The sequence below is a fragment of the Neltuma alba genome, unplaced genomic scaffold (assembly GCF_004799145.2).
Source record: "Neltuma alba isolate B1F8T4 unplaced genomic scaffold, ASM479914v2 tig00013334_pilon, whole genome shotgun sequence".
NCBI lineage: Eukaryota > Viridiplantae > Streptophyta > Magnoliopsida > Fabales > Fabaceae > Neltuma > Neltuma alba.
The window spans coordinates 224,768-248,248 of record NW_021637608.1 but is presented as its reverse complement, the minus strand read 5'-3'; the positions used below and the strand labels follow the sequence as shown (position 1 = coordinate 248,248).

The 23,481-nt window shown below is 36.5% G+C and overlaps 3 protein-coding genes and 2 pseudogenes across 5 annotated transcripts; 2 read left to right on the top strand and 3 right to left on the bottom strand.

Annotated features, from left to right (window-relative positions):
- Positions 1–518: 518 nt before the first annotated feature.
- LOC114736422 (protein YIF1B-A-like) lies at positions 519–1,482 on the bottom strand (annotated as a pseudogene).
- Positions 1,483–2,376: 894 nt separating this feature from the next.
- LOC114736410 (uncharacterized) lies at positions 2,377–6,069 on the top strand. 2 transcript variants are annotated; one of them, XM_028924223.1, is made up of 7 exons: positions 2,377–2,542; positions 2,732–2,841; positions 3,010–3,159; positions 3,281–3,516; positions 3,874–3,984; positions 4,682–4,726; positions 5,502–6,069. In XM_028924223.1, the coding sequence occupies exons 1-7, from the start codon at positions 2,392–2,394 to the stop codon at positions 5,659–5,661; spliced, it is 963 nt and encodes a 320-aa protein (XP_028780056.1). In that variant the 5' UTR covers positions 2,377–2,391; the 3' UTR covers positions 5,662–6,069. The 2 variants fall into 2 exon arrangements, with proteins under 2 accessions (XP_028780056.1, XP_028780058.1); XM_028924225.1 differs by having other exon boundaries at positions 4,846–5,533.
- Positions 6,070–6,389: 320 nt separating this feature from the next.
- Positions 6,390–9,543, bottom strand: LOC114736409 (probable fructokinase-4; annotated as a pseudogene).
- Positions 9,544–15,530: 5,987 nt separating this feature from the next.
- On the bottom strand, positions 15,531–18,248 carry LOC114736408 (CRM-domain containing factor CFM3B, chloroplastic). Its single transcript, XM_028924222.1, has 4 exons — positions 18,103–18,248; positions 17,531–17,864; positions 16,614–17,015; positions 15,531–16,129 (listed from the first exon to the last, which is right to left on the bottom strand). Exons 1-4 carry the CDS (start codon positions 18,180–18,182, stop codon positions 15,623–15,625), a joined length of 1,323 nt encoding a protein of 440 aa, XP_028780055.1. The 5' UTR covers positions 18,183–18,248; the 3' UTR covers positions 15,531–15,622.
- Positions 18,249–18,491: 243 nt separating this feature from the next.
- Positions 18,492–22,865, top strand: LOC114736411 (protein FAR1-RELATED SEQUENCE 3). 2 transcript variants are annotated; one of them, XM_028924226.1, is made up of 4 exons: positions 18,584–18,601; positions 18,688–19,254; positions 20,028–20,590; positions 22,250–22,865. In XM_028924226.1, the coding sequence occupies exons 2-4, from the start codon at positions 19,239–19,241 to the stop codon at positions 22,442–22,444; spliced, it is 774 nt and encodes a 257-aa protein (XP_028780059.1). In that variant the 5' UTR covers positions 18,584–18,601; positions 18,688–19,238; the 3' UTR covers positions 22,445–22,865. The 2 variants fall into 2 exon arrangements, with proteins under 2 accessions (XP_028780060.1, XP_028780059.1); XM_028924227.1 differs by lacking the exon at positions 18,688–19,254 and having other exon boundaries at positions 18,492–18,601.
- The last annotated feature ends 616 nt before the right edge of the window (positions 22,866–23,481 follow it).

Here is a 23,481-nt window from a genome sequence, read left to right as displayed (position 1 = left end):
TGCACGCTCTTATTTCTCATCTCTCCAAGATTTCACCAACATCTTGTAGAGCTTACAAGATTAGCAGCATAGCATAAAGACAATATCAGATAGCTTAAAGTTTTAAATCAGGTTACAGTCCCTAGAAGCAATTCAAGGGTTCATAATTATGACCGTAAGTGGCATTTTGGTAGTCATTTGATCACTCTTTATGTCAAGTAGTAAAGCATGTAAACGCAAGACTCTTGAATGTAAAATAATTTCAGCACAATAACAGAAGCATGACTTTGCTTAGCAAGAAAAAATTTTCTTATCATGGTCAACGTAAGAAGCTGTGAGGTCAAAATTTTCTCATCTTAACCATGCTTACTCATTAAGGCACAAGTTCTACACATCATATACAGACAAATAGATAAGAGATATGAAGTCTGAAAAGAAAACATTTAATCTGCCATCGTCAGATAACTTCCTAGTATTACAAGATTGAATTAAAAAATAAAAAAATAAAAAAAAAACACAGCAATTGTTTAGAGTCTGCAGGACACTCACTTGCCACGGAGACCCAACGAGAGGCCAGCAAGAACAACATAGGTACCAAACGCCATAAAAGGAATATACAAGTCTGGCGCATTTATGTCAAAAATCGGTGGTTTATAGGAAAGTCTGCCCCCTACGGGCTCAGTTATTCTTGTCCAGTGACCCTGTATCCGAAAAGAAAAATAATAGGGGAGAAGGGAAGATAAAATAACGTATCATATCATAAATCATGAAAAAGGAACTAAAGATATTTAACGTTTCTGCATACCCTGTGCAAGAATGGAAACAGAACAACCTTCAGTTTGTCCTGACATTGGTCATTCACTTGGAAATAGTACTGAGATCAGAGAAGTACCTACTTATCTGCCACAGAAAAGAGGAGGTCATTTTGTAAACAGAAAAAATGAATTCAAGAAACATAAGTAGATAGAACAATTCAAGGCTGGTCAACTGCATTTGCTTATCCCAAAGATAGCCAAACCCAGTTTGATTGAATATAAGGCGAAGGGATATAGTAATGAGTAGATTCAAACGCAAGTTACTAAAAATGAAAAGGCGATTAACACCTCTTATCTGTCGAGGCGTGATCAATATGGTGAAATAAACCATTCAATAATGTTACTAGAATAGAACTTACATTGCTTTGGACATACTCAGAGCTTGATCCGAAAATCTTCTCGCCGTATGCATGCAACCCACCTCGAATAAGCCCTGAACCGGCCACTTGAAAAGCACTACCGAATGGATTAGGTTGAGAACTTGAGGCTGGCAAAGGTGCCCCTGGTAGGGTTTGGGGCTGGGATCCCACGTTATTATACATGCCTATACCTATTGATATGCAGTGGAGCCATACTTAAACATGTTGAAATCCGAAATCGCCAGAGTACAAGACAAAGCCAAATTCTTCAAAATAAAAGAAGATAAAAAGAAACTGACCTTGAAGTGGCAGAACAAAGAAGGGACCGCGATGATGAGAAGGCTGATGCTGTAGAACTCTGCGATCCCAGAGTTTGTCGACTTAAGAATATCGACTCAATGAATATGAGAATTCGCTCGCACTTTCCTTCCCAGATCGAGTTTGAGACTCGAGAAACGTAGAACCAAGATCTAGGAAACGCCTCCCGCCGGCAATAGGAGGAACACGCTGTGTCGTTTTAGCAAACTACAATGTCGTTTGTCGCTTTAGGACGAGAGACAAGAATCCGTGTGACTTACGAGCGAAGACCATCCTTTTTTTTAACCATTTTTTTCCTTAACACGTACTAACTCCAATTTTTTTTTTTTTGAGCTGAGTACTAACTCCAATTTCAAGACACTAATTTTAGGTTAAGAAAAAAATTAATTAAATTTTTTATTTATAAAAAATAAGTTTTATATTTCTTAAAATATATTTACTAATAATATAAATTGTTAAAACTATTATTTAATAAAATATTTAATACGTGTAACCAGTATAAAAATTATCTTTAAAAAATTAATAAATATAAAAAATAAAATAAATTAAAATCTTATATTTAAAATTAAATTGAATATCTAATTAATTTTTATATTAGCATCTATCACCGCGCTTTTGCCCATTTTTTTTCAGCTTCACAATTTTATACTTTAAAAAAATTAAGAAAAATGTTTGATATTAATCATCATCATCATCCGACCTAAAACAGACCGCACGCCAGGCGGCACCGTGTTCTGTCTCTGGCTCATCTTCAAGATCAATAATGCCCGTCGATTTTTCCAATAATTTTTTTTTTCACCAAAAAATATAATATCCGTCGTTTGAGGCTGAGTCGGTGTCGTTCACATTTTCAAAGTCGTCATTTTTGGGGTGTGCTGATTGCTTCTGGTGCGAGTGTGAGGGAAGGAAAGGTATTTGAAATGGAAGAGGACTGCAAGGAATCCTCGAAGAAACAATCATGCTATCCTGGCGATATTGCAGAGTTGGAGGAAGCTGTGAAAGTGTTAGATTCATCTTTAACTCAGATCAAATGGCGCCTCAAGCCTTCTACCAGGCGCCGATTAGAATTAGGTTCTTTTATTGACTAATTCAAGTTTTTCACTATCATGCGATATATGTTTAGGCTACATAGTAAAGTCGGCCATTTGCTTTTACATTCGAACTCCGATGAAATCTTGCTCTGTTTTGCCCCCCAAGAAAAAAAGAAGAAGAAATCTTACTCTGTCAAGTGATATGGTGACTCCCATAATTTTGTGGCAGATATTCTGGCCCTATCCACAGGAATGAGACCTGTTGTCATGGTAGACTATGGTGGAAAGATGCCTGAGCTACAACATCACCTTTGCTCACTCCTCAAACTTTGTCAAAAGGTTTGAATTGCCTTTTTCATTTTCAATTCTTTATCTACCTCATCCTAATGCCGTTACGCATAGTCTGTGAGAGCCACAATTATTCATCCTTGTGATATTTTATATTCATCTCGCTCAATGTGGACCTCATTTATGAAATCAATTGCTTAGTATTTACAATTTTTTCAGCTGTCTCCCATTTTTGAGTATCTAAAGGCGATGGTTATACAAGATATGATTTACTTGATCCATGTAAGAGGGTTAGCTGAGCATGTTAGATCAACTTTGAACTCGGAAGTAAAGTTGCTCTTTGTAGACCTTGAACAGGAACCTCCACAGGTATTTTCCTGCCTTGGAGTTACCCTTCGCCCCAACCCCCAAAAAAAAAAAAAACCAAAAATATACACCTTCTCTTTTTATAATTTTATTTTTCCTTTGTACACCTTAAACATACTTGCAGATGATAAGAGAGGTAGAGCAAAGCCCATTAGCATTGCAACTCATATCAATTCAGAAGTTGTTCTCATCAATATTTACTCATGAGGGAACATGCAATCTATCATCATCTCAAGGCACAGAGCTTATGGATAATTCCCCATCCACTAGCAGTCAGATTTTTTACTCTCAGTCTACTGAGTGCATTGATCTCAGTAATTGCATGGAGGACTCTAAAGTGACAATACCAACCTTGAATGGGTAATTCATTTTTACGTGCACACACATAATCCCTTCGTCTTGGTCATTTTCCCTTCTCCTTCCTTAAGAGGTGTAGGCCAAATGAACGGGTTGGCTACAAGATGTTAATACTTTCACTACTTGCAGCCTGCTTGCCATTAGTATTCTTTGTTCTAAGCTCAGAATACAATATAGAGCTAGCCTGTTTGAAAACAATCACATTCTTAACATTTAAACAACTTGGGTTCTCATTTTGAACTGTATCACCTGTAGGCAATGCCATTGAATAGTGCATTCATTTGCTTGCCACTCCGAGCAGGCAATATGTGTCAGTACTATCTCATATTAACTCATTGACACGGTATATATGTGCTTCAGATGGCTTCTAGGCTATCCAGTGGTGTATTTGTTCAGCAAGGAGCATATTGCTGATGCTATTTATAATCTTTCCACCAAATATCTCCACATTTTCCAAGTATCTATCTGCAGGTAGATAGTCCTAAGCGAGTGTCTATGATTTCTGTTTTGAAACTGCCATTATCTGCCCGCCATTGAAATTGGATGAAATTTTGTTGGATATATATATTTGTTTTGGTTATTTGTGGTTGTTAACCATAAAATACTAATAGCTTAAATGATATTTTAAAAGAAGAATAACTATTTTGCCTTATTTGAGGTTGGACTGGACTTCTAAGATTCGGTATCTTAGTTTCCTATCTTACCTTACTGCCATTTTTAATTTTTTTGCCTGAACTTTTGAGCTAACTTTTGCCCTTTTGCTTCTAAGCATGTAGAGGCGCCTAAGGTATTAGCTTGAAAAGCAAAATAAGGGACCCAAAGGTCTCACTCACCTGGTAGTGCCTGGCCGGAGGCAGTCCCTCTCATGACTCGTGAGCCTGAAGCGTGCTGGCATTGAATAGCGCCTTACCTCCTTGACTTTGACTATCATATTTCATAGAAATGAAACAAGGATAAATAAAATAGACAGAAGTAATATTCGTTATGGGTTTGTGTGTAGAATCAAAGGAATCTAACATAGCACTTGGCACCTTGTCAACAACTTGAGGATATTTTATATCACCTGTGGACTAACAAAGATTAAATTTATTAGCGGTAGCAACGTTGGTGTTGTTTTTTGCCCTTCATACGCAACATTCTTAGTGATGTGAAATTTGAGCTCTTGCAGGAATAATACTCTCAAGAAAGGATCTCAAGCAGAAGAACTGTTAAGGTAAATCTGTGTCTGAACTTGTGAATAAGATTTAGCTGAACATTAGAACAGAATCTTTGGTGATTGTGCAAAACTAACTATTTAAGCTATTAAAAATTTGGCATCCACAAATTTCTTAGGTTTAGGATTATAAAGTAGTGCATGCCTGGAACTGGGGGAGACTGATGATACCTAGGAGTGTTGAGCTACTCATGATTCATGCAATCAAGTTATATATTTCTCCGTGCAGCAGAGAGTTGAAATAATTTTACCACCCATTGATCGTATTAAAGAAAAAGAGGAAGGGCATGAAGCCAGTCACGCCATGGCTTTACTGTTGACTTATAACTATAACATTTAGGGACTAGTTTAAAGAATTAGGTTTATACATCACTGATTACTTTTGTATGGATGGCGCAATTCTGAGAGAAGAGCTTGCCGAGTAAATTTCATACAAAGCAATATTATCAGAAAGCATATCTTTTGGTGTGCTTCTGACTTTGCTTGAGAAGGTGATGTTAAAGCTCCACTCTGCGGCACATAGACAATGTAGAGTGGCTCTTACCTAGGGCTTTTAGATCTGAAGTGTCAAGTTTTTAACATCGAGAGCTTATTTCAGGAAGTTCATTCATCAGTTGTTGGGACATAGTCTTGTTGAAATTGCATGTTCAATTTTTCTTCTTAATTTTGACTGAGACACGAAAATGAAGAGACTGCTTCCTGCAGGAAGAGGTTTGAAATTCTGATATTATTATTTCAATAATCAAGTATTGACATTCTCAATTTGTCTGAATAGTTTTACGGTGCCTTATGATCTAAGCACAAGAGGGAGCAATGAACAATGGGTTGAGTGTTTTATGGCTCACATGCGAGCAAAGTGGGGCAGATGTGCATATGCTTGGAAGTTCTTGAAGATGGAGGTTGATGAATGCCATCCTCAGGCTATTGTGCTTTAGTTACGTTGTTGATCGGTCACTTAGCACTATGCCCCCTTTTACCAGCTGCAAAATAAAGCGCGCGAGAAAGAGATCAATGAATACTTCAATTGGAAATTGAGCCTTCATTTGAGGATCAAATTTCCATTGACAATACGGAAGGTTCGTGCAGCATTATAACTCGGGGCAGGCAATGTTGTAACTTGTTAGTTTGAGAAGCAGGAATCCCCCCCCAAAAAAAAAAAGGCACGGTTGAAGTTTATAATTCAAGTAATCCGCATATTGAAGATTTGGAGAATCAGTTATCTGAATCTGCATTATTTGGTTTGTCATGCGTGTAACATTATCTGTGCCAGGAGCTCATCTGGTTGCACCGTAGCACAGCATTCATTCCATGGTCCTGCCTTCTGCAGAACAAGTTGCACTTTATTTGGCCCGGAGGCCCGGAGTTGAAGAAATTTATTTTTAATGTACTAAATAGCATGAATCGATAATTTCAAACAAAGAAAAAAGCGTGGATCAGAAAGCTGCAAGTAACTTCGGCCTTATGATTCAAATTTTTGTTTGAAGCCTAATCCCAAAATTTAAAGAGAACATTATTCTGCAAACCGAAAAGCATGTGGGGCTTCCCATCAAAAGGGTTAAAAAAAAACCTAGAGAGAAAACCGAGGGACAATCTCACTCTTAATTTGATAACAAAGCAAGTCGGAAAGATAAGATAAGCAAGACAAGGAGGGGAGAGAAAGGAAGCTAAAATCAAAGATATGCTTGGTAATGACACTCTAGGCACCGTTGATGAGGGTGAGCACGTCAGCCTCGAAGGAAGGGCCGGGATTGCTCCCTTTTTAGTGGTTGTGATTGCTCCGCATGCATTCGCATACTTGAGTACCTCTCTCAACCTTGCTTCATCCTGTAATTTGTAATAAAATTTGTGAAAAACAAATCAATCATATTCATAACAATTAAGAACCTTAAATTAACATGGCATTTCAGCAAATCCTTAGTTCAAGCCTATATAATGCAGATGTATGTTTATTTTATTTAGTTATGGGTGAGCAATGCAGATGTTTAAGCACTTACTTCAAGTACGGACTGATCATCGACAATCTTGCACAAGAGGGCGCCGACAAAAGAATCACCAGCGCCAGTTGTATCCACAGTGTTGACATGGAAAGCGTCCACTGATCCGCGGAAATTCTTTTTTTTTTTTTTTATAACAAGATAAAAATCAGTATTCATTAGGCGCGTAAAACCACCGCTTGTGAAATGAAACAAAGCAACAAACGCAACCCCACCCCCCATCAACCAAACTGACCCCCAAAACTAAACATCAACCTAGTTTGGGTAAAATACACTTCATGATCAATCTTAAGGAACTAAGAAATTTCAAAATTCTTCTAAAAGCTCAAAGAATTAACATTTCAAGACAGATTTTCACATCTTCTATCATAAAGGAGCTAAGAGTCAAATTTGCCCGACCAATCAAAACAGAGAGAAAAACAATACATGAGGTCGACAATAAGTAGAATAATTCGAAAAAACAAGTCGTCTGATTTTACCTTGGTGTAGTATCTGGAACCGTGCTCACCAAGTGTCACGAGCAGCAACTTCAAATTGGGGTGCCACAATGACATGGCAGAAGCATCATCAATTTTGTCACTCCCAGTAAGGAACTCCAGCTCCACATCGCTCACCTTGATTATATCTGCCTTATCCCATATGCTCATTATTTGCTTCCGGGCCTCCTCAGCCGAAGGCCATAAAGGCAGCCTCAGGTTTGGATCATAAGAGAGCAGGCACCCAGCTTCCTTGGCGACTTCCATTGCCCTTAGGTGTGCCGATCTGCACGGCTCCACGATCAAGCTTATCGATCCATAATGGAATACTTTAGCCTGACAAATGGTAATCAACAGTAAACCCATCGGCAATTTTAATCATGGTTCCAGTTTTTTTTTTTTTTCGTTTTTAAGAAGTGTGTAAGATTATGCCTTTGCTTTCCCAAATATACGTATAGTCCATATTCTAATCTGTTATAGAGGTAAAGAGTACATCTAATTACATAAATACTGTCTCCGTCCTTAATATAAAATCTTTTTTAACTTTTATTTTGGTTATAAGTATAAGATCCTAATCTATTTTGTCTCTCATATTTATATTTTTTTTTTCTAAAATAGTCCTTCTAACAATAATAGTTCTAACTAATACACTTGATTAGTAAAAATATTTTAAAAAAACAATACTTATTTATTACAAATAACTAACTTAACTTTTTTTTTTAATTTTTTAAAATTAGTTAACTAAATCTTATAAATACAACCGGAGGTAGTATTAAATATACTCCTGATGTGGTCACGCATGGCAGGGGACGCCAGTAAATTCAATTTTAAATTTGCACATGCTTGCCAGGCTGGAAATTGTGGGCCTGGATCCATAAGCTAACATACCGAGTAGTCACCTACCACATGACTCATTGCCAACAACCTCTCAACAGCAGAAGCGGCCCACATGTCTAAAAACAATACGTCAGGAAAATAGTTTTTTATAGGAGGGGAAAAAAGATGGACGGATTCGACGAGGCAAATCTTCCTCCTTTTCCATTTTGTCAAATGGAGTATAATAATCCTATATTTAATTATTTATGAGGAAAAATCAGGAAAAGCAACAGCGCGGGAAGACGTTCGCCAAAAAGACCCCAATGACTCGCACCTGCCCCATGACACCATAACAAGTCTGCCCGCCCTCAAGTCTTTAATGGGCTCGAGATTCACGGGCCCAAGAAAACGAGTGCTAAACTAATTATGAGAAAATTTGAAAATTGAAAGGCTTTTTTTTAAATAAAAAATTGTAGGAATGAAAAAAATGGAGAAACCACTGAGATGCTGAGATCCAATAAGTGGGACCCAAGCCGCACGTCAACTTTCAGTAATTGCTGCGAAGATCGAGACCCAAAAAAAGGGGCAATCAAAAGATTCAAGATGAGCTGAGTTCGGGAAGAGGGAGAAGCAGGTGAGGTCACGTGACAGGTCCCCGGCCCTCCCACCTTTGCGGTCTGATCTGCATCTGATCTATTCAGATGCGGAAGGATTAGGAGCGCATTGCCCCGCCAACACCCCGGTCCCTGTATTTCCTCCCAAAAAAATGAAATCCTGAGCGGCGTAATCTGCGAATATCCTAGTCTCCTAGATTTATCCACGGGCCCCACTAGAATGAAATTGACGCGGCACCACCGATTACAGAAAAAGCGCGTGACTTATAACCTTCCGTCCTAAGTTCGTGAAGCGCAAACATTTTTGACCGGAAAAATTGTAAATTTTCCAAGAAACTTGATCTTTGGCGAGATACAAAAAACTGAAGCAAAAGAAAAACACAAAAAACGAAAAACGGAAAAGAGATCCATACCGATCTGATGAGTTCAAGATTGAGCTCTTCCGGCTTGAGGAGCATATCAGCGCTCGGATTTCTGTAGAACATGAACTCGCGCTCACCGTCGGCGCGCAGGGTGACGAAGGCCAACGCAGTACGAGCTCCCTGGTCGAAGGTGATGCCATCGGATCTGACGCCGTTTTCCTTCAAGATCCCGGCAAGCATGTGACCGAACTCGTCGTCACCGAGCTTGCCCACGAAGGCGGCCTGACCACCGAGCCTGGACACGGCGATGGCGACGTTAGCAGGAGCGCCACCGGGGGCTTTGAGGAATCCGGGAGCCTCGGCCAAGGAGACGCCGGAGACGGTGGGAACGAAATCAATGAGCATCTCACCGAAGCTGAGGATGAGGCCCTTGCCGGTGGAGGGAACCCCGTTGTTCGACGCCATTGGTTAGAGACTACCAAAGGAAAGATTTGAGACAATAAAATGACCAAACGAGTATCCTTTTGCACGCTCACTAACTGGAGTTTATATAGAATGAGCCCCAAGGGCTGTTGTTGGGAACGGCAGGGAGCCCGATGAGAAATCCACTGGATTATTATAATTACTAGTAGCATTATTTTTGACATTATCTAGTATTTAATACTTCTTGGTAATTAAGGTTCACTGTTTAAGGTAATTTTCTCGACATAATTTTTTTCCTCCAAATCTGGGTTTATTTCCACCCCATTAACTCAGCAAAGCGGCATTCTTTAATCTCCTTTTTTTTTTTTTCATCACAATTCTTTAATCTTTTATTCATTCTTTGAATTTTTAGTTTAGTTTGGATCCCAGCACTTGGTAGGATTGCACAACGTTTTGTAATCAAGTTTCTAAATTGAGTATGTTACTATTTATCAACGAATGGTAATGAGCATATAATTTCTAAAGGAATATGATAATTACATTCTTATCGTGATATTATTTAGAAGTCATAAATTTGTCATACATCTTAATGTGAATAATTAAACATAGCCTGATGGATGGCCTTTCCTTTTTATATTTTGGTGAGTCATTTACGTTGGTTTGGGCCACAGTCTGGAATCAGGGGCCCCGCTCTTGGTGTTTGACGGATGCCCCTGATTATAAATTCCTTCAAAAAAATTTTAAAAAAAAGGCCTCCCAAGTAATAATTAAAATATATATATGGGGAAATCACAAATAAAGACCCTTGAATTAGCAAAATCACTCTATGGTCACCTGAATATGCTAAATTACTATGAGGGACCTGGTCTCAAATTGTAATTATGAAATCATGGTCAAATTACCAAAATACCCCTCTTTAATTTTTTTTTTTTTAAAAAGAAAGCCACTCCTCACCGGAATCCGGCCACCGGCGCCGGAGCTCCGGCGGCCGCTTCCGGCCACTGTCGGCGGCCGGACGCTGGGGTCCGGCAGCCGGAGCTCCGGCGCCGGCGGCCGCTTCCGGCGATCTTCCTTTGTTTTTTTTTTTGAAACTGTTTTTTTTTTTTTAAATTGGGGGAAAGTGAGGTTAGGGGGATTTGATCCCCCAACCTAATGCTTCCCAAATAAGGAATGACCATTGAGCCAACAAATTTTTGTTAACATTATGATGCAAAAAAAATATAAAGTTAACTCATTTACTCTTGTTCCAGGTGATAACAACAATACATTTGGAAATAACAAGTTCTGATTGTAAAATAACACGTCTGGAATAAAAATTTAACAATATGTTTTTTTTATAACAATAAATTTTGTTGCAGGCAATAACAACAATACATTTAAAAATAACAAGTTCTGATTATACAATAACAAGTTTGGGATTAAAATTTAATAACACGTTTTTTTTATAACAATACACTTTGTTTCAAGTGATAACAACAATACATTTGGAAATAACAAGTTCTGATTGTAAAATAACATGTCTGGAATAAAAATTTAACAATATGTTTTTTTATAACAATAAATTTTGTTGCAGGTAATAACAACAATACATTTAAAAATAACAAGTTCTGATTATACATAACAAGTTTGGGATTAAAATTTAATAACACGTTTTTTTTATAACAATACACTTTGTTTCAAGTGATACAACAATACATTTAAAAATAACAAGTTCTGATTATAAGATAATAAGTCTAGGATTAAAATTTAACAACACGTTTTTTTAGAACAATTAATTATTTTATACTTTTAAAAAATAAATTATTTATAACTTATAAAAAATATTTTTAATATATTTATTTCTCTAAAAAAATACTTTTTAATCTGTATATCTATACAACTCATTATAAATCAAACTACTTCTTATAAATTATAAAGTATTTATAATAAGGCATTTTTGATTTATTAATCATAGTATAAATTTTATATCCTTTCATTCTTTAAATATTAAAAATAGTTTTTATATTTAAAGAATAAAATAGTATTTTTAATTATAAATTAGAGATAAATTTCATTTATAAATTTAAGCAGTCAAAAAGTATTTTTAATCCACAATAAATTGTACTATTTATAATTTATAAGAGTAGTAGTTTGATTTATAATAGTTGTATAGATATATAGATTAAAAATTTTTTTAAAAAAATTAAAAAAGTGTGTTGCCATTTTCCCTAAATTTTATTTAAAAATTTGAACAATAAAAAAGTATTTTTAATCTATAAAAAATTATACTTCAAGTTCTGATTATAAATTGGAGATAAAAATTATTTTTTAGCAAATTAAATAGATTACAAGTACTTTTATAAGTTATAAATAATTTATTTCCAAAAGTATAAAATAATTAATTGTTATAAAAAAAAGGTGCTGTTGAATTTTAATTCCAGACTTGTTATTTTATAATTAGAACTTGTTATTTCCAAATGTATTGTTGTTATCACTTGAAACAAAGTGTGTTGTTATAAAAAAACATGTTGTTAAATTTTAATCCCAGACTTATTATTTTATAATCAGAACTTGTTATTTTTAAATGTATTGTTGTTATCACTTGAAATAAAGTGTGTTGTTATAAAAAAAACGTGTTGTTAAATTTAATCCCAAACTTGTTATTTTATAATCAGAACTTGTTATTTTTAAATGTATTGTTGTTATTGCCTGCAACAAAATTTATTGTTATAAAAAAAACATATTGTTAAATTTTTATTCCAGACGTGTTATTTTACAATCAGAACTTGTTATTTCCAAATGTATTGTTGTTATCACCTGGAACAAGAGTAAATGAGTTAACTTATATTTTTTTTTGCATCATAATGTTAACAAAAATTTGTTGGCTCAATGGTCATTCCTTATTTTGGGAAGCATTAGGTTGGGGGATCAAATCCCCCCAACCTCACTTCCCCCCAATTTAAAAAAAAAACAAAGGAAGACCGCCGGAAGCGGCCGCCGGCGCCGGAGCTCCGGCGGCCGGACTCCGGCGTCCTGCCGTCGACAGTGGCCGGAAGCGGCCGCCGAAGCTCCGGCGCCGGTGGCCGGATTCCGGTGAGGAGTGGCTTTCTTTTTTTAAAAAAAAAAAATTAAAGAGGGGTATTTTGGTAATTTGACCATGATTTCATAATTACAATTTGAGGCCAGGTCCCTCATAGTAATTTAGCATATTCAGGTGACCATAGAGTGATTTTGCTAATTCAAGGGTCTTTATTTGTGATTTCCCCTATATATATTTGTCAGCCAAACTTTCAAATATTGGTCGTGTTTTAATTTGCACATTTCTAAAAGTAATTTTAACCAACGTAAATATATAATCCACAAATGAACTATATATTTATTGTTACCGGTTAAGGAGGTTCTCTGTGTGTGTGTTTCTTGTTTTAATTAACACAGTAATAATTTTTGGTCATGAATAAGTTTAGTTCTGTTTAAAAGAGAACAATCATACGAAAATATACTAGTCGCCACAGCAAAAGCTCTATTCATTAATTCATATTCAATTATAATTCAAAAACTCATTGAATATTATTTGCAACCAGAAAATGAAAACGATATTTATCCGAACAGTCCTACATGTCCTCTTTCTTCGTATATATACATGACTTGATTTTATCAAACAAAAAATAATTATGTTTCCCTTAGGTGAATTAAAGAGTTGACCCCTAACAGTTGAAGAAGGCCGCAGAAATTATTTTTTTTAAAAAAAAATAGTATGTGAATTAGATGAATAAAAGAAATAATGAAATAAGAGTCAAAATATGAAATGCCACGCAAGCAAAAGGTGGCAGGGACGGTGACCTTACCTAACTCCCGAAAGCCGCTGACGGTATGCGCGCAGCACGGGGGTCCACCTCCAGACACTGTTCCCAATATTATATATTACTACTTACGTTTAATACTGGAATTAGATATTAAAAATATTAATTAAATTGGTTATTAATAATAAATAAATATTATTTATCTAGAATATTCTTATTAATCATATATATTAAAACTATTATTTGATAAAATGTTTAACATATGTAATTATTATAATGACCATTTTTAAAAAAAAAAGATAAATATGAAAAAAGATTAAGATCTTTTATTTAGGACCAAATTAAAAGTTAAATTAGCTCTTATATTAAAGATTGAAAATAATATTACATAATAATAAATAGTACTCTCTCGATTATATTTATAATCTTCAAATTTAAAAAGAGATATGGTCCATTTTATAAGTTTTAAGAAGGATATGTTTAAACATTTAATACATTTTTTAATTATTTATTCTTTTTCCTTTGTTATACTCTCTTATCACTTTTTTTTATACATTCTTTTTTATTATTTTTATCATTTATTATAAAGATATATTTAAAAATAAAAATATGTTTCTAAATATTTATTATTTTTAACTAATTTTAAAAAAATTATTAGTTATCAATAAATTAATTATTTAGCAATACCCCTCTTAATATATTATCCTGGGTTTTCTAGTGGATACTTTTCACCTGCAGATTCCGATTGGACATTCACATCCCCATTCACTTTACACGTTACATAATACCATAATAGGTGGTTATATTTCCACGGAAATATGATTATCAATCTTTAATGGGGAAAAAATATTCATTTCAGGAAACAGGGAAGGTTGGAATTATCATTTTATGAGGCACATGTTATGGAGATAAATCGAGGATGATGAGAAATATTTAAAAAAAATGATAAATGACTTGCCAAGTTATCACCAGTTAAAAAAGATGACTTTAATTTGATAAAATGTGTATTCACTTGGATGGCCAAAAAAAAAAATATTGACCATTATCATCTTTAATTCATGAAATTTGATTTTTTTTTTTTGTTTTTGTCTTGGCCTTTCAAATTTAGAATTAGTGTTTTCTGTTTCTGAAATTTAAGATTTTTAATCTCTAAGATTTCATGGGCCAAAATGATCAGTTTTAAATTTGAAGAAGTAAAACTAAAGTGACAAGAAATAATACTAGCAACCTATAGTCAATTAAATCAGTGCCGTTGATTTCGGGTCAGGCGAGCTTTCTATACTGTCTCTTTCGTCTGGCTCCACATCTGCGCCTCGGCCCCCCGGAGAGGCCAAGATCTGAAAATGGGAAGATACCTTTGGAAGTAGCGTGCCTTTCAAGAGAAGGTGGACTGCCCCCATCTTCCCATGCTCATCACTCCTCGCCAATCTCCTACGGCTACCACTGTCCCTCTCATCACATCTCAGATCTCGCTCCTTCGTCCTTGCATTTTTTTCTCCTTCAAAATAATGATTTGGTGCCAATAGTCAGAACCCTACTTTATACTTCCACTCAATTAATATATGATTGATTTGGGTGAAAATTAATCCCTCAATCTTTACTCGGTGAGTCGGTGGTAATACTTTTGATAATTTAAAGTTATTTCTCCAAATTTCAATACTAGTATTTTCAGTAACTAAATTGTAAGAAGTGAGCCTAATTGAGTTAAAATTGAGGGGATTAGTTTTTAATCGAGTTAGAACTATGAATATTAAGTGGTATTAAATTAAAATTTATGAATTAATTTACAACTACGTATGCAAACTAAATGTTTAACCAAAAATTCCAGATGTAGGCAGCATCAGAGTGGCAAAAGGGGAGAAGGTTGGTAGGGAAACCCAAACAGAAGAGAAGGGGAAGCTGATACGTCTCCATGTGGTGGCGGTGTTTTCCTAAAGACACACGACCCAGCATTGATACTTCCCATGCATTAACGTGTCCATTGACCATTAGCACCACAGCTTCCTTTATTCCATGGCTGCACATACACGACACGAATCATCATCTACTGGAACTTCTACCAACCTGCCTTGCCGGATTCTCCTTTCCTTTCTACTTTCCCTTCAATACATCAGATTAAAACTAAAGCAACTTCACTTCTTTTTTCCTCTTACTATAGAACTAGAGTTTAAGATTTGCAAGTCATTTCCAAAAGACCGGTTGGATCCTCCCATTCAACTGCACGGGCAATTGTTCTTATCCTTCTAAGCCAGGCACGAGCATAGCATACCTTGAATACTATATTGCTACCTCTCCTCACTAAAAAAGGAAAAGAAAAGTAGAAAGGAAATACCCGTTCCCTTGTAACAACTTTGCTAAAACCGCTGCCTTCCAGATTAATCAAGGGAGTGGAATCATAAAATTAACATTTAAAATACAATATATATATTATATCAATCTCTTATGGTTGGAATCCCTTCGGATAATAAACAAGGATTATTGTAATGGAAGCTGCGTTTGGACATTGATAATGAACCTGGGGATGCGCCCAATCCGTCATCTTCCATTTTAGCATAATAAGCCCCTCTTTCCTCACCTCTGAAATCCAATAAGCTGTCTTCCTCAGAATCTGATTCACTAATTGATAAATGGCCACCTTCGGAATTGGCTTCAGTTTCACTAATCTGAAATCCAATATCCGTGGAATCCGCTTCCATGTCTGACATATCTGTTGAAAAGTTATCACTGCTTAGAACGAAATTTCTCTTTCCATTCAGTCCATGATTCCTTTTTATCCAGGAGTTCCCGCTTGGACGTTCCAATATTGATAAGGGGTCACGGTCATTTGGGTCACCATATAGTGCAACGTGCCTATAATATAGTTCTAATTCCTTCTCGGCAATAGCAATGAAGCGCCTCACTGACTCAAGTGATTGCTCGTACTTGGATTTTTCAAGTGCCTGTAAACCATCAAAGCGCTTACGTCAGACAAGTCACACAACTAGACAAATCAAACCACACAACAGGTACCGCTAATGAGATCCTGCAACAACAAACAACTATGACATGATTATAAGCTACATAAACATGCTAAATAATCAATTGATGCTTGCCCATCAAGTTCAATACCTAGCTCAACGAGACAGATGTATTAGTTTCATTAAATGGTTCACTATAAGAACTGTTTTCAGCACAGAAACTCATTATGAAAATTCAAAGTAATGCTTTTAACAAGTGAAGTTTAAAGCGAGAGATAAATTTAGTATAACTTAACACATTAGTGATACTGTAAAGAGAAGTATTGTGGATATTATCTGCGTGAAAAGACCCCAACTGGAATGAAAAATGCAGGTAATTTTTGACGTGTAATTCAAATGGCAATATTAATAAGATCAATTAAAATATAGTGGTTATGCATTTGAGATAAAGAAAATAGAAGGTCACCTTTTTCTTGGACAATGTATCTACTGGCGACATAACCTCAGGTTGTACATAGTTCTTTCCTCGATAAAATATGATCGTGTCATCCCCAATTATATGAATTGGAATACCACCACTCAATCTGGCAATTTCCTGCGCATACTCATGAACTTGTCCAGGTTTACAAGGCTTGCATATGACCTTAACAGTTTCATGTCTCTTCCAATGCATGTGCATATTAAGAACAACACCTCCAAATAATCCTCTCCTTCCAACTTGTAGATAATTAGTGCTTTTCTGCGCCATTTTCTTCAAATAAAATCGTTCTTCCCCGGTCAAGCCATCAGGTTTTGCCACAGGGCCCTGAACTCTGGGAATTTCATATCGCTTGAGTCTTTCAATAAGCAATGCTTCCTTAACTTTGGCCTGGGGTTAAACCAGGTGATTAGACATCGTATTTGGAATGGCTAGGCAAACAAGAATTCCATGAAATATATGATTATCAATTATCAATATGCTGCACTAGAATATAGGGGCAAAGAATAAGTTCAGACCGGTGAAGCAATACATGACTGGGGTGGGGATCATATCTCTATAGTCTATACTAAGGAGAACGCAATCATGCATTTCTTAGGTTCAGTAAGCAACTTTCCTATACATTGCAGCAAAGATTTACAAATTATACAATAGTGCCAAAGAAAAGCATATACTGAAGAGAAAATATCAGGCTAATTATCGGTCCTTCAGCATGTCGTGGTAAGATTAACTTCCAAATAGATTCCAGGCACCAAAAAGAAGAAATCCTCTTCCAGGAGAGATTAAGTCATCTACGCTATCAAGCATTCATAAAAAATTGTTACTCAGAAAAGGGAGCAAATTATAAAGTTCTTTGCGGCAAAAGGATCCTTATTTATTAGGAAAAAGAAAATCTTTGCTCATACTTTTTCAATCTTGTACTTGATTCTCTCTTCTGCATTGGCAAACTTCTGTTTCTTCTTCCCTTTGACACCAAGCCGACGAGGGTCTCTCTTATTTGCCGCTTTTCTCTTCTGCTTCTCTCTCTTCCTCTGTTGCTTCAACCTCTTTTTGGTCTTCCACTTATCTTTCTTTGGAGGGTCAACCTCGTGAGTTTCGAACTTAGTTTTCCCGCCCGATATCACAAGATTAACAGAACCATGACTGAAGTTTCTGTAAACCCATGCTGGGATTTGCTGCTCGAGCGGTATGAATTGCCTGAATGGAGAGCAAATTGGTGTTTGATTTCTGACAACTGACCTAGAACATGGAAGAATTAGCACGGAAGTTGTGAATCATTGCAGAAGGAAACGAAATGCACATAAATATATTCTACGCCAAAGTTCACAAGCCCCTATTACCGTCAATTTTCCGTAAGGCTAGCTCAATAACGAGAAAATAAGCTAAGTCAAGCTAGAAGCTCAAAAAAATACTGCTCTATGGAGTAGAAAAACCGACTCTTTGAATACGTAGAAAAGATCAAGCAGAAAGCGAGAACCTGAGCGATATCGAAGCAGAATATGAAATTTTGAGAACAGAAGAAGCTCTTCGAAGGCTGCGAAACAGAGAATTCGCCATGGCTGCGTTGAAGCGCCAGCAAAAGAACCTCAGTCACGCAGGAGCGGAGGATCTGCACCCGCCACATTTGGATCGGGTGGTCTGGTATGGGCCAGATCCGGCCGATATGAACAGAATGGTCAGTCAAAGTTAATTGGCCCAATCTCGTTGCATCTTTGATTATCATATGTCTATGCCCATATCTATGTGCCCTACTAATATTTGCAAGCAACGATTGACCACACGATAAAGTTGACTTTTACTGAAGAGCTTACCAATAGTTTTTTGACATGTAAGGGGAGACTTGAGCCTCCATATTTCTTCCCTGAAGCTCCCTCCCCTGTATCTGCCCTTCTCGCCACGGGAGTTTTTTTTTTCCTTTTTTTTAAAAAAATAAAGCAGAATCAGAGAAGTTTTCTAAGACAATCGAAGAATTTTCAGTGAGTTTTTGTTTTACATGTTTCTCAATTTTCATTATTACTATGCGGACGTTCTTTTTTATGATTTCATGTCAATGGAATTCTAGGGTTTTCTTTTGTTATGGTGCATGAATGAATGAATTAAATGCTGGAATGGCGTGGTATATTGTCACGTAAGAAGCGATTTAATCCTGCTTCTTTTCCTCTCTGCAAAGAGTTTTGTCGGGAAGTGATGAACACCTCGAACTGGAGATTATGTTCTTCCTCTAAACTTCTGTTTGCAAGATACAGCTCTCTCGTCTAATCTCCTTTACCTTTTGATCATGTCGCATACTCTCTCTCTCTCTCTCTCTCTCTCTCTCTCTCTCTCTGTGTGCGCGAGCGCGCTTTAGCTGAAAGATTTGGATTTCTTTTGTACTCTCATAAATTTCTCTCCGTAGGCTGGGGAACCCCTATTCACGCTATCAGTCGTATGTGAGGAAATTTAGAGGGGGAGAAGGAATGGATTCCTTCATTTGGGACCTTCTAGCTTGAGGTTTTGACTGAACCTTTATCTCATGGATGGTAGTAAGTTTAAGTTGATCTCTTTAGAATCTGAATTTGAGTTTATGTGGTGATACTATGCTGGACACCTCTTGGATCCAGACTTGAGTAAAGGATGAGACTGCACTCAGGTGCGCGGCCTTTCGCTGACATATTTTAGTCGATCTATATTTTCTTTTCAATTTCAATGGGACTTATTGGCCGAAATTAATTCATCCATGGGAAACCGTATAATGCAGCCACACCTTCACCCTTGGATATTGATGAAACCTTAGAATTGTTGTTTTCGTTAGAAAAAATGTTTATAACTGTTGCCGTCCCTCCTTTCTGTTCACCTTGTTTGGAGTAGGACAAACTAAAAGGGAAGGAGCCATCCGACCACCATGATAATTGGTTCGTGCCTATTTTTGCATGACTCTATCGTCATGGAATTTGTCCATGGATTGATTGCATTTTCACATGGAGGGTGTGTTACTACATTGTACCCAGATCTGGTGAGTTGTCGTTGGCTCATTATAATTGTTTGCAAGCAAAGAAGGGGGGGACTTGTTAGGAGTGCCATAATGTGGCACGTTTGATTATTACATAATAAGGAAACCTTTCAAAAGACAGGAAGTCTGCATTCATACTTACTGGGGATAAGATGAGCGCCATGATTAGAGTGTGATAATATATTTTAGCTGCTGTAGACGAGTGTGTTTGAATAGTTAGTGTAAATTACAGGCGTTAATACTGTGTCATAAACTCTTATAGGCTGCTTTATTTTCACTGACACATACATATGCATTTGATTCGTTTCACTGTTAATAACTTTTAGTAAAGAGTATTTCATCAAATATAGGCAATATTCTCTACAATATTGCTCTGGCTTTGATAATCTTATAACAGATCCTTGTTGGTGCAGTGGAGTTTGGAATTGATGGCTCTATTCATGGTGAGACAGTAGGAAATGCTATCACGAGGGATGTTAGCTGTATAGAGGATGAAAGCAAAACAGGTGGTTGTTCAGTTGAACCAACTTATAAACAAGATCAAGGTGATGCATTGGCTCAAGACTGTTCTGGAGGGGATACAATTCCATCAGCAGTTCCCGCAGTATCAGTTGTTTCGGCTGAAGAGCCCTATGTCGGTCAAGAGTTTGAGTCAGAAGCAGCAGCACATGCCTTTTATAATGCATATGCCACAAATGTTGGATTTGTCATACGTGTAAGTAAACTCTCTCGATCAAGACGTGATGGGTCTGCTATTGGACGGGCACTTGTTTGCAATAAAGAGGGTTACAGAATGCCTGACAAGCGTGAAAAGATTGTAAGGCAAAGGGCAGAGACAAGGGTTGGCTGTAGGGCGATGATTTTGGTCAGGAAAGTAAGTTCTGGTAAATGGGTGGTTACAAAGTTTGTTAAAGATCACACACATCCTTTGACACCAGGAAAAGGTAGAAGGGATTGCATTTATGAACAATATCCGGTCAGTACTCATTCTTTTCTTAAAACTAGTTGGAAAAGAGAGAAAAGGGGGGTTGGGGCGGGGAAACTGTCTACTTTCCATAATTAGAAGGCATTATTTTATAATTGCTTGAGCTTCCATTTCAGTTTGGCAGTTTGCTTAAGATCACACACCCCAAGTATGTAGCTATAAATACGCTGAAATATGTTTCTGCTTTTTTTTTGTTTATTTATAAATTTATACAAATCCTTACATGCACAATTTTCTAGAACACTAATCATAAGTCATGCTGGTAGCCTTAGCACGTGTCATTATTGCTTGCAATCATTCGTGAAATCTATGTTTGACAATGATCTTGGAAGTTAATTGACGGAGATAGTATAACACGCCTGAGTCTCACATTAAGTTGATTCTTCCGGTTGAACCGCTAGCTTTTGAGCGAAGGTTCCCCATTTCACCTGGGTGCCTGCCATTGACTATATTTTGCAAGCTTTTATTATTGGTAATTCATTGTCTTTTTGTCTGCTAAGAAGTGCTAAAAGTGGGGTATTTGCTAGACACATTCAAAGTACATAATAGCGATATTTATACCTTCTTATTCTTTTGCATTGGCTGTTAATAATTCTACAGCTAACAAAACTACTAGTTGGTTTATACCTCTCACACCTCTCAACACCCCCCCCCCCCAAAAAAAGAAAAAGAAAAAATAGAAAATAAAAATCCTTGCCCACAATGATGGTTTGATAAGGTGGGGCAAAGGAAAGTCTGGAAGTTGCTGAATAAAAGCCAGATTTCCGAGGAGCATCATCAGGCTGAGTATGTTTCCATCTAACACTAAACCTGAGTAATAGGCAAGTGACTCCTCTTGTCAGCATTTCTAAGGGCTCCAAAGCAAACCGACCATTTTCATCTACCATGGTGCTGACTGGTGCCCCTGAAACCATGCACTTGTAAGAGAAACTTGGTAAATCGGGTGAACCTGGGTCTCTTGTACTGTGGTAAAACTCCTGATCTACCTTACCAATCCTCTTAAAAATTTTGATAGGACCAAAACACCGTGCTGCCAGCTTGTAAAAGAAACAATTGTTATGAATAAAAAAAAAAAAAAGGAACTATTGTTGATGAGTTTATTCTGAAATTGATTAAATTTCAGAAAAAACTAGATCACCAACAGCAAGAGAATCTAGTTTTTAAATATTAGTTGATAGTTGATGGCTGGAGCCTGGAGTTAAGACTAGCACTAGTTCGAGAAAGGCTCAAAATGGATGAAATTTTTCTACTTGTATAAAACATGGAGTTAGGCTCATTAAACTTTGGAGCAACAATTCAGACAATTTTATTTTTTTATATATTAATGAATTCATCCATCATAATTTAGCACTATAAACGAGGTAAGGAATTTGTTAGAAGCAAATATCGAAGAGAATCCAACATCAATGTTCTATATCTGTAGACATTGATTAAAATTATTAGCTTACTATAATGCCTAATGCATGATTAATAGAGCTATAGCATGTTATGACAATATTGATATGTTCCCTGTTTTATATGCATGCTCGTTTCTTCATGTTTAGCAGTGCATAAATTATTGATTTAATACCCCCTTTTTTTTTGGGTGAAATTCAGTACTGCTTTTAGCTCTGTTTTATGCTTACCCTGTTTCTCTAATGCTCTTTGCAGAATGAACATGACAAAATTCGGGAACTCTCCCAACAGTTGACTATAGAGAAAAAGCGAGCTGCAACGTATAAAAGGCATCTTGAATTGATATTTGAGCATATCGAGGAGCACAATGAAAGTCTTTCAAGGAAAATACAGCACATAGTAGACAGTGTGAAGGAGATCGAAAGCAAAGAAGCCCAGAGTCATAGATAGGGTCAACTATCAACAAGTTAGTCTTTGATTTATTTATTTTTTCACTAGATGAAAATGAAAACAACCGCTGCTGTCAAATGTCGCAGGACGAAGTATGCAATGATATCTGATAATTGCTGACTTACAGTATTTGCTGCGGACCAGTCCAGTTCTAGTTGTCAGGTGGTTATGTTCTAGTGTTCTTCACTTTGTTTGGTTTTTATAGAATTTATTTTCCCCCCCTCCTAATTCTATGGTAATTTTCGCCGGTAGAAGAATCTAATTCAGTCCATGTACAGGTCCTTTGAGTCCCTTCTTATGAAGTTTGTCTAACAATGTAATGACAGCCATAACGGGCATTCAAATGCCCTGATAGAGTTGAATCATTCCATTACTGATTTCGTGGAATTTGATCCAAGGCTCCCTTATATGTATAGGATTCCAACAATCTGACCTTGTCCCACTTTTCAGATATCGGATAACGGTATTAGACTAAGAATGTACCCTCCGAATGTTTATATTTCCTTCAGTGGTGCTCTGTCGACTGCGTTGTTTGCTCCTAGTTATCATGGTTGCTTCATGCGTGGTGCAATCGACATTCAACCCAGCAACAGTTCGACAAAGTTTTATTGTAAAGAAAGTCAAATGATGAAGTAATATCTACATTAAAATTCCAAGAACTCATGAATGGACATCATTTTTTCCGATTGAAAAGTTCGTGCTGAATTGAGTTTTTGAGGCTCACTGAAATCATGCTGCGTCTCATGCTCAAAAAATAATCACATTAACAGCAAGAGTTGACCATTATGAGTTGTATCCTTATCAATAATTGTGACTTTTGTTGGCAAAATAGATCAAGTTAATGGAATAAACATATTGACTAGGTAGTAGTGTGCGCATACAAGATTCATACCTAAAGGGGAGGGTAAGAAAGGAAATGTAGCTTTGTTTATTAGTAGTGTTAAATTTAATTCAATGCTAAATTTGTACAACGTTTTATGCCAGTTGTTTCGCAACGAGTAGAAATGCCATTAAGTGCGCTGACTTCCTAGCTAGAG

Coding starts and splice junctions, on each gene's coding strand:
- LOC114736411 (XM_028924226.1), top strand. Junction 20,591..22,249: donor GCATTTATGAACAATATCCG/GTCAGTACTCAT, acceptor TGCTCTTTGCAG/AATGAACATGACAAAATTCG.
- LOC114736410 (XM_028924223.1), top strand. CDS start 2,392: ATGGAAGAGGACTGCAAGGAATCCTCGAAGAAACAATCATGCTATCCT. Junction 2,842..3,009: donor TCCTCAAACTTTGTCAAAAG/GTTTGAATTGCC, acceptor CAATTTTTTCAG/CTGTCTCCCATTTTTGAGTA. Junction 3,160..3,280: donor TTGAACAGGAACCTCCACAG/GTATTTTCCTGC, acceptor ACATACTTGCAG/ATGATAAGAGAGGTAGAGCA.
- LOC114736408 (XM_028924222.1), bottom strand. CDS start 18,182: ATGGCGAATTCTCTGTTTCGCAGCCTTCGAAGAGCTTCTTCTGTTCTC. Junction 17,865..18,102: donor TCTGCTTCGATATCGCTCAG/GTTCTCGCTTTC, acceptor TCCATGTTCTAG/GTCAGTTGTCAGAAATCAAA. Junction 17,016..17,530: donor TCAAGTACAAGATTGAAAAA/GTATGAGCAAAG, acceptor GTTTAACCCCAG/GCCAAAGTTAAGGAAGCATT.